Genomic DNA, 14,100 nt, shown 5'->3' on the forward strand with positions numbered 1-14,100 from the left:
TGGTAGCCACCCTGCGGCTTGACTCGATGCTGCGGCTTGACTCCAGTCGGTCTGGTGCTTCCGATTGACTCGGTGCTGCCCGCTTCTCCGGAATCACGCAAGAGCCATTGGATGAGTCGGAGACATGCTGCACAGCCGCATCAATGTCATGGCCTCCGGAGAGGCGCCAACGTCCTCCGTTCATCGTACATCTCGTCGCACATCGTCAGCCAGCATCGGCTTTGACAGGTCAAACTCCTGGCACCATGCTGCTCGCCTTCAAGCAGTCATGGCCTGACGCTACGCTGAGAAACTGCAAGCTGATCTGCTTACCCACGAGTATCACAAACGTCGAGTCAGATCGGTAATGCATACCCAATGACTGGCTCACTTTTGCTGTTCGGCGGAATGTGGTGTTTATGAAGGCAACACAAGCGGCACTGTCAAAGCATGGATAGGTAGGGCTGCTGTCATCAGCGAGGCATGGTGAAGCCGAAGCAGCAGAATCCAAAACGCTAAGTCTCGCACGTATATAAAGGCAGCTTTGCCTCATACCGAAGACTTTTTTTTTTTTTCAATACACCATCAAGTTCAGACAAATATCGAGATCCCATCAATTGTTCCAAGCAAGTCCAATACCCCATCTACCACCTCGGACAATCGTCAACATGGGTGTCCATAATCGCCTTAAGCATCTCACCAGAAAAGACGTCGAGGCCCTCCAGCCCTTGCCATCTGAAGGCTCGGCTATTCCCAACAACCGTTACGTGATCAAGCATGAGGCGGAGGACAGCGTTCAAGCAAACAACGCGGATATCCATCCCAAGATCTGGTTCAAGTCGCAGGTTCGTTTCTTACCCTACCAATCTACTACTTACGTACGATACATGAAAATGACCGCCCCTCATAGCCACTCAGAACCCAGACAATTCGTAGGATCCGCGGGGTCAAACTTTTCGCCGAGTCGCGCGATCAAGGCATCGTCAGCAATATTGGAAATGGCAATTGGTCCTGGTTTGAGCTGGCCATCCTTGAGAATGAATCGGCGACAAATCCCAGAAAGACTCACACCGGCATCGAGCTTGTCTCCATGAGCCACGAAAATAACCTCGCTTCCAAAGAGTATACTTGGCTACATGGCGGGACTTTTGACAAGACGCGTGATATTCTCAAGTGGCTCGAGGTGATTTCGTCTTGACGTCTGATGATTCGTTTCGGACACTGACTGACCATGGATACAGGACGGCAATGTGATTGCGGTTCGGCTCTGCGCCCGGTCCTTGAAGTGTGCAACGTATGCAAGACATGGGCACCTCGTCATTGACGTTGGGAATGATGAAGGTACGCGCGTGACGACTTGATGAGAAGAAGGGTTCTGACTCCAGATGCAGACGCTGTACCCATCACGCCTATTGACTGGCACCCGGCCAAAGAGATTCCTCACCGGCGCAACGTCCACGAGTGGTTCGCGGAGGCGCAGGAGCCCCAGGCCAGCAAAGACGCAAAACTCGAACTGTCGCTCTTCATTCCAGCGATGGCCAAGTTCCAGCGCCTTGGTCTAGGAGATCAACTCTCCTACTTCCGCATCGCTGGCATCCACGGCTCTCCGCCCAACGTGTCGTGGAACATGGGCAGAGAGCCAATCCCATACGACAGTCCGGATATGGAAGAGCGGAAGAAGAAGGGCCAAGGCGGCAACTACTGCCCGCACAACAAGTTTGTGTTTCCCACCTGGCACCGCGCGTACTTGATGCTATTCGAGGTTGGTAGTACCGATTGACCTCTTGCGCACTCGATGCCGACCAAGCTAATGGCCTGTATAGTGGAGAGTCGGCCAGCTCATGATGGAAGAGGCCAAGACTCGCAGGGACCATGTTGACAAATGGATTTCGGCTGCGAAGCGCTGGCGCTTGCCATACTGGGATTGGGCTCGCCAGCCGAGTCTGCCTGGCCTAGTGAGCAATGAGAAGATCAGCATCTTGGGTGCCGACGGCACGATGAAGGAGGTTGCGAACCCCATGTACCGATTCCAGATGCCCGGAGCGCGGCGTATGGGCGACCCTCACTATGGCGACTACCGCATCGACGGGAACGGAGATGGCCCGGTAAGCATCAATGACCACCCGAGGAGACGCGGGATCCCAGACAATCGATTGCTGCTGACACGGATGCCAGTGGGATTTATGCATTGGCACCTGTCGCCACAGTATCAGCTATTACGACGACAATTGGCGCAAGGGGCACTCGGATGCCAGCAAGGTGGCGTCGGCGCTCCAGGGACCCCGACTGCTCAAAAATACCGTCACGATCAAGGACGGCGTCTTTCGCCTACTGACATGTAGCTACTCGACTCAATATGAGCACTTTGCTTCCACCAAGCATAAGCCGAACGATGAAGTCGAGGCCAAGGGATACCTCTCTCTGGAGTCTATCCATAACAGTGTCCACGTGAGGCTTTCCATCTCGTCCAAGCTCCTCCGTGTGCTAACCAAAGTCTCGAACCTTTCGAATTGACAGGACTACATTGGCGGCAGTGACCTCGTCAGGGGCTGCGGGCACATGAGCTCCGTCCCCGTGGCGGCATTCGACCCCGTCTTCTGGCTGCACCACTGCAACGTCGATCGGCTTCTTTACCTGTGGCAAACCATCAACCCCAGCAGCTGGTTTGACGCTTCGAGCCAGCTAAATCGGACAGGTACCTCGATGCGGGTACGGCATGACGACGACGCGCTGACAGATCTCGTGCCCTTTCGCCGTTCCACCCACGACTTCTTCGACTCGAATGGAGTGCGCGTTACGGACAGCCTCGGCTATACGTACGACGATGTAAAACATATCATCAATGACAAGGGACAAGTTGAGCTGCAGAAGCGCAACACACATATCAACAGTCTGTACGGTCCGGCACAGCCCAACTTTCAAAACTCCAAGAAAAGGGACGTGGATCCCATCATCAACGTCGTCTACAACCGGTACGTGCCGCCCGATAAAACGTTGGCCTCCTTCTCTTTCTCTTGTCCACTGACACTTGGGTCTCCAGGTATGCCTTTGGCGGCCTGCCGTACGCGCTGCACTTCTTCCTCGGTCCGCTCGAGCGCAACGTCCCGTACCATCAACAGCGCCATCTCGTGGGCAGCGTGCACACATTCTCTGCGCCCCTGACCAACTATCAGGGCTCGACGGGCTGCTCCAACTGCCGGGAGCAGGCGAGCGACGGCATCCTCTCGCGTGCGCAGATCCCGCTCACGCGTTCCGTGCCCGTCGAGCACCGCGGCACGCACGACGAGGCCATGGACCACTTTAGAGAGAAGCTGCAGTGGGTTGTGGTGCTCAACACGGGGGCCAAGGTCCCCAGTGATGCGGTCAAAGATTTGTCCGTGACGCTGCTGCTTGGGGCCAACCAGCTGGAGGGTGGCCTGGAGGGAGTGCCGAGATTTGGCGAGTACGAGGCCAAGGAGTTTGACTGGGACAGTGCTGAGCTGTAGGGTTAAAAATAGGTTGCTGAGTCGTGAATACTTTGTCGCGTCCTGCATCTACCCGCGACGGAGGGTGGTTGGGTTGAGGGTCTCACGTGATCACGTTGGCCAAACGGCCTCACGTGCGGACGAAAAGCCCTCCGCACCTTCTTCCTCTGGCCTTTTCCTTAGACCTTGCAAGATTATCAGAATAGAGCACGATTTTGCCATCCCTGCTTTGCATCTACTTGAGCCTTCTATAATTGGACGGTGCTGCGTTCGGCATCATGTGGATCTGGAGGCTAAAATTGGTCGAGGCAAAACGTCGATGCTTTGACGGAATAGGGGACTACCATCGCGCGCGGCAGCCAAATGATTCAGCCTGAAGCGGCAGGAGCCACTGGTGCTGGTGCTTTCTAATAACCGCGCGGCATGACCCATAGTTTAATGTTTCCATTGGCCGAGCGATCAATAGTTGTGGACTTCAATGTTGCCAATTCCTAGCATGCCTCTCCCTTTACTTGGCTCAGCCACCACACCATCTGGGTTGATAATGAGCAATTGTTTCCAACAGCCGCACGCTCGGATGACATGGCTTTTGGCAGGACGTCATGTATGTACATATGCATGATCAAGCACGATGGTGCGGTATTTTATAGCCCACAAAATGCGGGGCATCTCTTGATCCACGGGTTCGAAGCTGTCAATCGGTGGTGCCAACGGATCTGATCATCCAAGTCTCCACTGCCATTAGTTCAATGTCTGGTCAATTTCAAATAGCTTGGTAAGCTGCATGTGGTACAGGTGCTGGTCGTATGCTGCTGCTGACGTTGGGAAGCCTCAGCCCGGGTTCCTGTTCCTCTGCCAGCCCAGTCAAGGTACGGACGCCTCCAGATAGCTATGTCTTGTTCGGCCTGCTCGACTCCTCCATTACCAAGAGGGTATCCAAAACAAAGTGGCCATCGATGGCGACATGGGCCCCTGACTCGAGCAGCCATCCGATACCACTTGGACCCCGATTGGTTTGCGCATCGACGTTGCCGGTTGCTTCCCCTTGAGCCACACAGATTCGGGAAACTCTAAATTAATAATACGCTAATCGCGCCGTCTCGCGGCATGACCAATGCTGACAAGATGGCTCGCGTTGCAGTGTCGGTCGGGAAACGGGGCAAGCCATTGGCGGCGTGAGGGGAACAGCTATATAATACCTCCAGAAGCTCCTACACCTTTGTTCTGCCCCGACCATCACATTATCCAATTCCACAAGCTACCATTCCCACCATCCAAACGTCATCCCCCGAGCAAAATGGGTTCAGTTGCCAACGTCAGCGCCGATCAGTGGCTCGCCGCCGCCAGCCACCGCCGTTCCGTATATCCCCTCAAGGGAACCAGCAGCGTGTCCGACGCCCGCGTTAAAGAAATCATCGAAAAGGTCCTCTCTTTCGCGCCGTCCTCCTACAACACCCAGCCCGTCCGCATTACCCTGATTACCGGACCCAAACACAAGCAATTCTGGGACACCATCATTGCCGCAGCTGAGCCGGTGTTGAAGGGCATCAGTGAGGATGTCTGGAATGCCATGAGCCCCAAGTTTCAGCTCTTCAAGAGCGCTTATGGATCTGTACGTTTTTTTTTTTTTTCGTCTGGCGCGAATATTTTGATAAAGCATGCTGACAGGTAACAAGATCTTGTTCTGGGAGTCTGGAAACACAATCAAGGAATCCGGAGAGACGCACAAGTCGGCCGCGCACATGTTTGCCGAGTTTGGCGACCATGCCAACGGCATGCACCAGATTCTGGTCTGGACCGCTCTCTCGCTGGAGGGACTCGGTGCCAACTTGCAGCATCTCAACGCTATTCCACCTGTCGAGGCTGCGATTAAGAAGTTTGCCGGCGTTCCCGACGACTACAAGCTGAAGGCGCACTTGAACTATGGCGATGAGGCTACCGAGCACCCTGCCACGCCTGGGAAGCTTCCGTTTTCCGAGACGTTGAAGGTCATCTCATAAGGTGCGATGCGACATGACATGCTAGACAGCGTAGAATATAGATGAACATGCTATTTTTTGGCCTCTTTACGACAGTTGACTGAACTGGTTGATGTTGTGCATGCCACTGCGTCCTACCCCGTAGTGACCTGTTTCGTTTGGGATACCGTTGACATTATTGCTCACAGGTTTCCAAGAGGGCAAGCCCATCGCTTTGTGTGTCGCCTCGGATCTTCAATTTGCGCGCCATGTTGCGAAAGGATTTCGACCAGCCGAGTCGGGTGTCTGCCCGTTTGTAACTGTTGCCGACGGTGGCTGCTTCGTAATGTTGGCCTTTGGGGAGCTTGGTGATTCCATGATCCTGGGCGCTGCAAGGTACAAAAAATTGAAAGAAGCATTGACTGAGCTGGGCAAAGGCCACGGAATTGGTGGTCTCCAACAGCTGCGCGATTGACATGTTGTTGCTTTCGGATAAGGGCCCGTTGAGCTTGGTCTGGAACGTTTGCTTGAAGATCTGCCACAGTGTCCGAGCTAATGTGATAGCATGCCAGCATGACGCTCTGCCAAATCACCACCACGGATGAATTCGTCAAAGAGTCCAATGACTTCATATATCAATATCACTTGGGTCATTCTCAGCTGCCCAAAAATAGTCTGCTTCTTCGACACTGTCATCCAGGAGGGCTTGTTCCTCCACCAGGTTACAATGCAAGGGTTCCTTGTGAACCAAGTTAATACTCTCCATCGTGCCCCAAAGCTGATCAATGCTTATAAGGCAGTAGGGGCGCTAAAAAATCAACTCCACAACTTCCAGCAAGCTGAAGTCTTTCCAAAAGCAATTTCCAAGGGCGGATGACACAACCAAGTCATTGCACTCAATTATCAGCTATTTTGGGAGAGTATAATAGACTAGAGGCTTACTTATAACAGGCCATGACAGGTTGAGCCAAGCTAGTCAGGGAGCGTCTGAGATTGTTTTTTTCGGGCATCGATAAACCACAAGAGTTTTATTACAGTACTGGACGCACCTCTCCGTGGCAGTAAGAAGTCAAGGTCGATTCCGTTACGCCCTCGAAGTTTACCCGAGAATTGACAGCTCCATTTAAACTACCGCCCCAGTTTCACAAAGTGTTTGGAAGATCTCATGGCGCCTTTGATCTGTACACTACCATGTTGGAAATCGTCTGCCACTTTACATTGGATGCCCTCACGCTCAACAACACCGACGCTTCCACCGAGACCAGAGCCAAAAAAGACGGAAATTCTTCTCACATTTCGAAACACAAGTCTATGAAATTATGCGAAAACCCCTTGAAAAACACGCTGATCGGTAGTACTCAAGGTCTTCCTGAGGATAAACAGTCTCTAGATACGCTGGGCCAAGAGTTAATGAAATTTCTGGCCATAAGCCCCTGGGCTCAGTGGCTGGATATGTGGTAGATTCTTCGACGCCCATATTCCTGCTTCTGTATGTCAATTTCCTGCGCAACGAATGCGTGTGTATGCGAATGTCCAGTATTTCATACCACGTCGCCGGGACAGTGCAATTGCCTGCTACCAAGTCGCAACAAACATGGTCAGCGAGTTCCCAGACGCCCACCATTTGCTTACAATCGGCGGAAAGTTAGAGTCATAGTGTTGGTTTCTTAGGAGAGCTATTTGGCATCACTTGGGGTTTAGGGGCGCGGTCCTATGTCCCGCTATGAGTTGAGCCGATGGATGAGAAGTGGCCACCAGAAATTTAGGGACCGTATAAACTCTAAAACTTCAAATGTTGAGTATTTTACGCCAAGACAGCTCCACGGAGGAAATGAAAGTCCAGCCAAATGAGCTGCTAGTACGAAGGTCAATGGCAAGGCCAAGGATGTCCATCGATACCGCATGACCAGACATAGGATAGCTGATGAAGATGGATTGCGAGGTTCTAGGTGCAATCGTCAATAAACTGGACATGGAGTACTAGGCCTCAAGCCATCTAGTCAGATTGTGAGCCTGTAAGTATGAAGTAAATGACGTCAACAGATTCCAGTTATCATAGGATATCAGTCATGGTGGAGGGCTCGATGTCCACTTTTGGCAGTTCCAGTCAACACCAGCAAATCAAAGGTAGCACCCATGGATATAATGGGCAGCCAAGTAACCATAATCCCGCAATAATATTGAACGGACTTTACCGCGGAGAAAGGAACACAAGTACGCGGCGCCGTAGTCCCAGCTTTTCACCGGGGCGTATATATGCCAAGGGGAGCACCATGATCCTCACACATTGATGCGCTGGTTAAGACCCCAAAGCATCTTCCAGAGGACATAATGGCGACCAAGATTATTCTTGTTACCGGAGCCAACACAGGTCTTGGGCTCGAGATTGTCAAAGCCCTGTGTGGTTCCATCGCACAATACGAGATACTGCTTGGTGGAAGATCTCTCGACAAGGTAAAGGCAGCGGTGTCCGAGATTGTGACAAGCTTTCCAAGCGCTGAGGGCCGTGTCACTGCAATCCAAGTAGATGTGGAAGATGATGACTCGATAGCTGCCGCCTTCGACACGGTCAAGAACAAGTACACGCCAATAGACTCCTCCAGGAATGATAAGCCAACTGTCGTTGAAATTATACTGGGATCAAACATAACATGAGTTCCAAAGATATTTGCACGCATTAAAATACACTTTAATGTCTACCTAGCTTACATTGGGGCAAGAAAAACAAGCAGTGCCAGCGGAAGCCGGCTCAAAGCGTTGGGTCAGGCACTGTTGTCACGTTATGAGACTTATTATTAACTAAGCTTTCTTCTTAAATCTATATAAATTATTATTATTATCTTTATTTTTTAAAAGGGTTTATATCTTTTATCTTCAATTTAAAAAACTTCCCAGCTACCTAATAAAATCAGGGTAGCTAGCCAGCCTCTTAAACTACTAATATTAATAATTTTATAATATCTAACAATTACATTAAGTCTGCTTGTTTAACTAATAAAGGCAGCCTTATCTGACAACTGTAGCAAATATATATTAAGCACCATACGCCTTCTTCACCGAGCGGCGCTCCATAAGACGGTTATGCCAGGCTAGGAAGTTAGGATACTTCTGCTCAATCTCATAGCCCTCCCAGATATCTTTGATATAAACCCTCACCACTTCATCCCAAGGGATAAATACGAGGTCGGCATATGTACTAGAAAAATGATCAGCAGCCGCCATTATACACACGTAGTGTAGCAAAACTTACAACTTCTCGCCAACAAGATACTTCTTGCCTTCCAGTATAGTGTTAAGGACGTCAATGACCCTCACAGTCTCATCAGCATAGCGCTTTTTGGCACTGGGAACATCCTCGGGATGATACACTCGGAACCACGAAGCCTGACCAAAATATGGGCCCTAGGTAGACATTGTTAACCTGCGACTGGTTTTCATGCCTGTCAGGTTTGTGGACATACCTGCCCTGACATTTGAAAATGCAGGAATTGCTTGAGGAACCATTTCTCGGGATTGCTCGCAAATGTCAATTTGTTCTCCTTGTCATAAGTCTCGACAACATACTCGACTATGGCACCCGATTCCCACAGAATGAGGTCGTTGTTGTTAGGGTCCTGAATGGCGGGAAGGCGACCGTTAGGGTTGATAGCCAAGAAGGAAGCATCTTTAGGCTTATGAATCGTGATAGATTCGTAGGGAACACCCAACTCCTCGAGGACAATGAGAACTTTCTTGGGATTAGGGCCTTGGGCTAGATGATTATGTTAGATCTATTACCGAACGCATTGTGGAGGCACATACCGTGAATCCAAAGAGTAAGGGGCTTAAGACCAGACATCTTTTTGCAAGAGGGAAGAGGTTAAATTCGAATTGCTAAGATATGGTTGATTGGTAAAATCTGTCAATTCTAGGATTGTCGTCCTGTGTATTTCTGTCACTGTGAGTACAGGTTAATTCAATGCCAATACTGGCAGGCAGGGTTTATTCATACTCATCTCTGTCTCGTAAGATGAAACATAATGACACGTCATAGTCATGATCCACTCCAGAATGCGGGTGCCAGAATGCTTACAAATGTCAATTCGACAGCATGATAATGAGTTATTATTAATTTCTTGACTAATTATTCACTGCTGTTGGTTAATAAGCATGGGGACAGTGAGGAGCAGAGTCCGTCTTCATCCCCCTCAGAGTAGATATAGATGGTTGGTGGCGTCAGAACTTCTAATAGACGAGTATTGATTGATAAGCGCTTATGAATTAACCACTCCAATGCCCCACACTCAAAGCATAGAACGTCCCCTTCCGCGGAAAGCTTGTCCCTGGCTACAGCGTCTATCATTAGCTGGTTTCCCGAGGCAATGACACCGTAGTGGCCTGTGACTTCAATTGTCCCTGGTACTAAGCCTTGCTGTTTCAAATTTCTCTATGATAAGCAGCTCCGGCTAGTCCGTAACGCCTAACTCACTTTTCAGAAACACAGAGGAGTCCTTCTGGATATTGAAAAAGACGACGACATTGTGCTTCCTTGGTGCAGAAAGAAGGCATATGCATTTTCTACCTTGCTGAATATGGGTATCCGGCCACAGGGCCACGGGCGGGCTATAACTGGGTCGTAACAATCCTCCTCCTTGCCTAGCACATACGCCCTCCTCCCGCCGCTCCAGGTGCTGAGGCCAGGTGCTGAGGCCTGGGCCACTATTACACCCCTGCCGACTAAAGCATCGATTTTCTCCGCCCTGCACTATTTAGACCTTACAGAGTTCCACTGGTAAGACATCCTCCATTTAAACCTTACGGGAATGAGGTGCCCATGTTCTTCGCATGGCATAGACTGGTGTACTATCTGCCTTATTACCAGAACTATTAAGAGTTAAACTTGCTTCTTGGAAACTGGCCAGGCAGTTAAAACTCTATTGAATAGTTGTTTTGTACCATCTTGTTTTTCATAGCTTCTTATTTAAGGAGGAGACGACGGGATTTCCGTAAAAGTAATAAATTCCGATTGGGATTAAGGTTCCTTGGGCGCCTTGAAGCATCTTGATAGGTAATTCGAGGTGTCGTAACTGGTGGTAACTTTGTTGCAGTTTTGAATTCAATGTTTGCTGAAGGAAGTTCTGGGATCCTCTCTAGTAGTGTGGTCAGCCCCTTTGCGTTAAAGCACTTAACAAGCATCTGTGCAGCGGAAGCGCGTTCATTTGGATCCACTCTCGCCACTTCTTAAATAATATCCACATTTAAGGAAGCATTTAAGATATCCCTGTGTATATCTTATATGGAAGAGTACTTCTCAGAGTTCTTGCGGAAGCCATTTAAATCTAGCGTCCACAGTATTGTCATAAAAAGAGACCACACGTCCGCTGTGTGGGTCTGGCCCAGCCCCTGGAAGAACTCAGGCGCCATGAAGATCGGAGTGCCGGCAAAAGTCACCGCTTCTACCGTGCAATTACAGAGCCGAAATCTCCGAGTTAGAAGATAAAATGCCCGTGCCGCCCCGTCCAAAGGATAATATCCGGCTTAACATCTCGGTGGATAATATGGTTTACTGCCAAGCAGTCAAGCGCCTGAAGCATCTGGTTTAAAACAGACTACGCGAGGCCAGTGATCGACTCGAATAAACCCTCCTGGACCAATGAATCTAAACTTCCTTTCATGTAGCCCATAACTATCTGCACCTTCCGCCCATCTAGAAGATAAAATGCCCGTGCCGCCCCGTCCAGAGGATATTATCCGGCTTGACATCTCGGTGGATGATATCGTTTGCTGCCAAGCAGTCGAGCGCCTGAAGCATCTGGTTCAAAACAGACTGCGCGAGGCCGGTGATCGACTCGAATGACCCCTCCTGGACCAATGAATCTAAACTTCCTTTCATGTAGCCCATAACTATCTGCACCTTCCGTCCATCCAAGCATTCCGACGCAATATAGTCAACGATATGGGGCTAAGCACTCCATTAGTCTTATAGGCTAGAAGGAAACCAGGAATAAGAGCACACATACATGGCTTATCTGTGAAAGGATCTTGACCTCTCGTTTCACGATTTCCTCCCCCCCTCTAGTTTTAATACTTGCTCTGGCGGTTGCAAAACCTTAACGGCAACAAGCTTGCCCGTATCCACATTAATGGCCTTGTATACGGTTCCGAATTGTCCGGATCCAAGCTCACCTAGCTTCTTATGTCTTATCTTCGGTTACAAGTGGCCTAGCGTGTGCGTTTGCGTCTCCTATCTTCGGTTGCAAGTGGCCTGGCGTGTGCGTTCGCGTCTCCCTACGGGACGGCAAGACGGTTTCTGAATCATCCACGGTCCGGGCTAGGCGAGGGTTCTCAGCGTAGCCGCCTGGCAAATTTTCCGACGAACTTTTCGTCCTCTCCATCGTCTCAGCTGCATTTGGCTGCCACTCCAGCTCGAATACGACGAGGTCTTTTCCCACACCGCCTATACCGACCACAGTGTTCAGTTTTTCCTGCACCAGGATTTTGCGAGAACGTCCGTGCTCGAATGGAATAGCATTATCACCATAGACTTGTGTCGTTTGGCCGTGGGATCTGTCATAGAGCATGATCACAATTCTGTTCGAAACGAACTCACAAGAGGATTGGATCTCAAACGAGCATTAGAGCTTCGCAATACTGCTGCCCGCAATAAAGATATCGGCATCCGCACCACGCCCCAACGTCGCAAGTGTTCCGTATAACTTCGACCGGATTTAGAAGCCAATGTCTCAACCAACAGATCCATCGCTCAGGATCGAGGTGAGATGGCTGTTGCACGGATGAACGACGACATTTTCAGCTCGCTCGTTCAGAGGCCTAAGAGAAAACAAGGCAAGAGAATATGGATAAGAACGTGGGCGTGGACCTGACATAGCTAAGAAATGCCAGGTAAATGTCCATGCCCCGGTTGGCAAGAAGGAAGCGGTGTATTTAGGTCATGGCTGTCGATCAATCACCCAGAGCGATCTTCTGCCTATTTACACGCCGCCTAACTGACGTTGTGCCTAATCCATTTCACAGGATGTAGAGGGGCTGTGGTATTAGTAGTGTTGCGATTGAACTTGCTTCTATTAAATTCTGGCTGACAGCTCTCATACATATAAATACCTAGTGGCACGGTCCGTGCTACTAGGCAGCAACTCTTCTGCGTGTCATGCTTAGTACATGACCTGTACCAAGCCAACAAGTAGTAATGAGTGATGGAGAGCCAATGAGTTTGTGTCCCCGACCGTTTCGAAGCGCCCCGCAACATTGAAAGCATAAGCTAGATAATTGGTGCCGGTGCCGCCACTACGGCGCCTAAGGGTCGGCCGGCATACTGCTTTTTCTCGAAGGCTGGCATTGATGGTTATCACCTAGACTCTCGTTTTCATTTTCATAGCAGCGGAGCTGATGGTTTCGCCATGGCGGATAGTATTAAAGGCAGTGGCTTACCGAAACTCATAGATGAGCTAGGAAAACTCGCCGACAGACCAGATCTACTCCATCACACTATGGCTCGCTTTGACAATCGTCCTCCGTCGTACACGTCTCAACAATCCCACAACTCCACGCGATCCCAATCCCCTACCGGCCCTAGTGAGGCACAACGGCGAGACAAGAGACGACAGTGGCTGCTGAGAAGAGAACATACGGCCTCGCTTCCAAACAAGCAGTTTAGCGATCAGGTCCACGAGGAGACAGAGCGGATCATCAAGGGTATCGATAATCGGACGCTTACGGTACCGCTCGACATAGAATTTGACCAACTTGCTCGTCAAACCGTTGGAAAAAGAACTCCCTGTGCTAGCGGCTCGAGTTGTCCCTAATACAATTGATCAAATACTATATAGGATTGCACTACTGGCGGCACCGTTGATTGAATTTGTATACGTCGATCCCTTCCAGTGCGTCAAGGTGCCGCTCAGGTGGCGAGCAAGGATATAAATCGATTAAAAATCTCAAATCAAAAGGTACATAAATCAACTAGTATTTATATAATAATATAAGTACCAGTAGTTTCCAAGTGTATTAATGACTATTGCAGCTATCGGCTTATGTAATTTGATTACTAAAATGGTAGGAGCAGCACCAGCTTTACGATTGACAGAGTAAACTGCGCGTAGATGCATCTTCGGATTTCGTCGCTGTATTTTTACTTTGTGCATGGCGAGACGATGCCATTCACCCGCATACTCTGTCAGAGTCTGTCCGCCATGGCTATCAGACCAAGACGGCACTTTGCCATGCCCGAGGACGACATGGCTGCCCGCAAGGCCTGGTCAATGCGAGTCGTTTGTTCCTGGCGACGTGCATCTTGCCGGTCGACACAATTTTCCCCCTCAGTATTCAATCCTTTCTTTTTCAACTATGCCGGCCCCCCGCCACTTTTTACGACAGACCAGATCGACATGTCTCTCACGAGGCGTTGGGGGGCATTGGTGCGGGCGCAAAGATGCAGGTAGTTGGTGTTTTGGGTACCGGCCATACCTACCTAGGTATTGACATATTTCAGTTGCCGCCGACAGATATCGACACTGTGCGGCCCAAGGTCGGGAAAGTCTCCGATTGAATCATTGGTCGAATGCCACATGTGCAGTCTGGTGTGCCTACGTGGTGCCGTTACTTGTCCGTCTGTGGCTCAGTGGCGGCGTCACTGATTCGCAAAACTTGGTGTGTCGAGACATATATCTGGTGATGCACGCACGACTTGCCAGACCCCGCAT

General features: G+C 50.1%; 6 protein-coding genes across 6 annotated transcripts; 4 read left to right on the top strand and 2 right to left on the bottom strand.

Moving 5' to 3' along the window:
* Nucleotides 1-647: 647 nt before the first annotated feature.
* On the top strand, nucleotides 648-3,464 carry MAA_08523 (Tyrosinase; the record flags this gene model as incomplete). The annotated part of the gene is made up of 8 exons (XM_007826521.1): nucleotides 648-824; nucleotides 890-1,162; nucleotides 1,221-1,320; nucleotides 1,371-1,741; nucleotides 1,803-2,084; nucleotides 2,155-2,427; nucleotides 2,497-2,951; nucleotides 3,020-3,464. The coding sequence occupies 8 exons, from the start codon at nucleotides 648-650 to the stop codon at nucleotides 3,462-3,464; spliced, it is 2,376 nt and encodes a 791-aa protein (XP_007824712.1).
* A 1,276-nt stretch (nucleotides 3,465-4,740) lies between these two features.
* Nucleotides 4,741-5,443, top strand: MAA_08524 (nitroreductase protein; the record flags this gene model as incomplete). The annotated part of the gene is made up of 2 exons (XM_007826522.1): nucleotides 4,741-5,055; nucleotides 5,120-5,443. The coding sequence occupies 2 exons, from the start codon at nucleotides 4,741-4,743 to the stop codon at nucleotides 5,441-5,443; spliced, it is 639 nt and encodes a 212-aa protein (XP_007824713.1).
* Nucleotides 5,444-7,732: 2,289 nt separating this feature from the next.
* MAA_08525 (NAD(P)-binding domain protein) lies at nucleotides 7,733-8,056 on the top strand (the record flags this gene model as incomplete). The annotated part of the gene is made up of 1 exon (XM_007826523.1): nucleotides 7,733-8,056. One exon carries the CDS (start codon nucleotides 7,733-7,735, stop codon nucleotides 8,054-8,056), a length of 324 nt encoding a protein of 107 aa, XP_007824714.1.
* Nucleotides 8,057-8,434: 378 nt separating this feature from the next.
* MAA_08526 (Glutathione S-transferase/chloride channel) lies at nucleotides 8,435-9,239 on the bottom strand (the record flags this gene model as incomplete). The annotated part of the gene is made up of 4 exons (XM_007826524.1): nucleotides 8,435-8,597; nucleotides 8,652-8,803; nucleotides 8,863-9,152; nucleotides 9,203-9,239. The coding sequence occupies 4 exons, from the start codon at nucleotides 9,237-9,239 to the stop codon at nucleotides 8,435-8,437; spliced, it is 642 nt and encodes a 213-aa protein (XP_007824715.1).
* A 2,335-nt stretch (nucleotides 9,240-11,574) lies between these two features.
* On the bottom strand, nucleotides 11,575-11,961 carry MAA_08527 (CAMK kinase; the record flags this gene model as incomplete). The annotated part of the gene is made up of 1 exon (XM_007826525.1): nucleotides 11,575-11,961. The coding sequence occupies one exon, from the start codon at nucleotides 11,959-11,961 to the stop codon at nucleotides 11,575-11,577; it is 387 nt and encodes a 128-aa protein (XP_007824716.1).
* Nucleotides 11,962-12,798: 837 nt separating this feature from the next.
* Nucleotides 12,799-13,203, top strand: MAA_08528 (uncharacterized protein; the record flags this gene model as incomplete). Its single annotated transcript, XM_007826526.2, has 1 exon — nucleotides 12,799-13,203. The coding sequence occupies one exon, from the start codon at nucleotides 12,799-12,801 to the stop codon at nucleotides 13,201-13,203; it is 405 nt and encodes a 134-aa protein (XP_007824717.2).
* Nucleotides 13,204-14,100: the final 897 nt, after the last annotated feature.

Source organism: Metarhizium robertsii (assembly GCF_000187425.2).
Source record: "Metarhizium robertsii ARSEF 23 chromosome Unknown MAA_Scf_3, whole genome shotgun sequence".
NCBI classification, from domain to species: Eukaryota; Fungi; Ascomycota; class Sordariomycetes; order Hypocreales; family Clavicipitaceae; genus Metarhizium; species Metarhizium robertsii.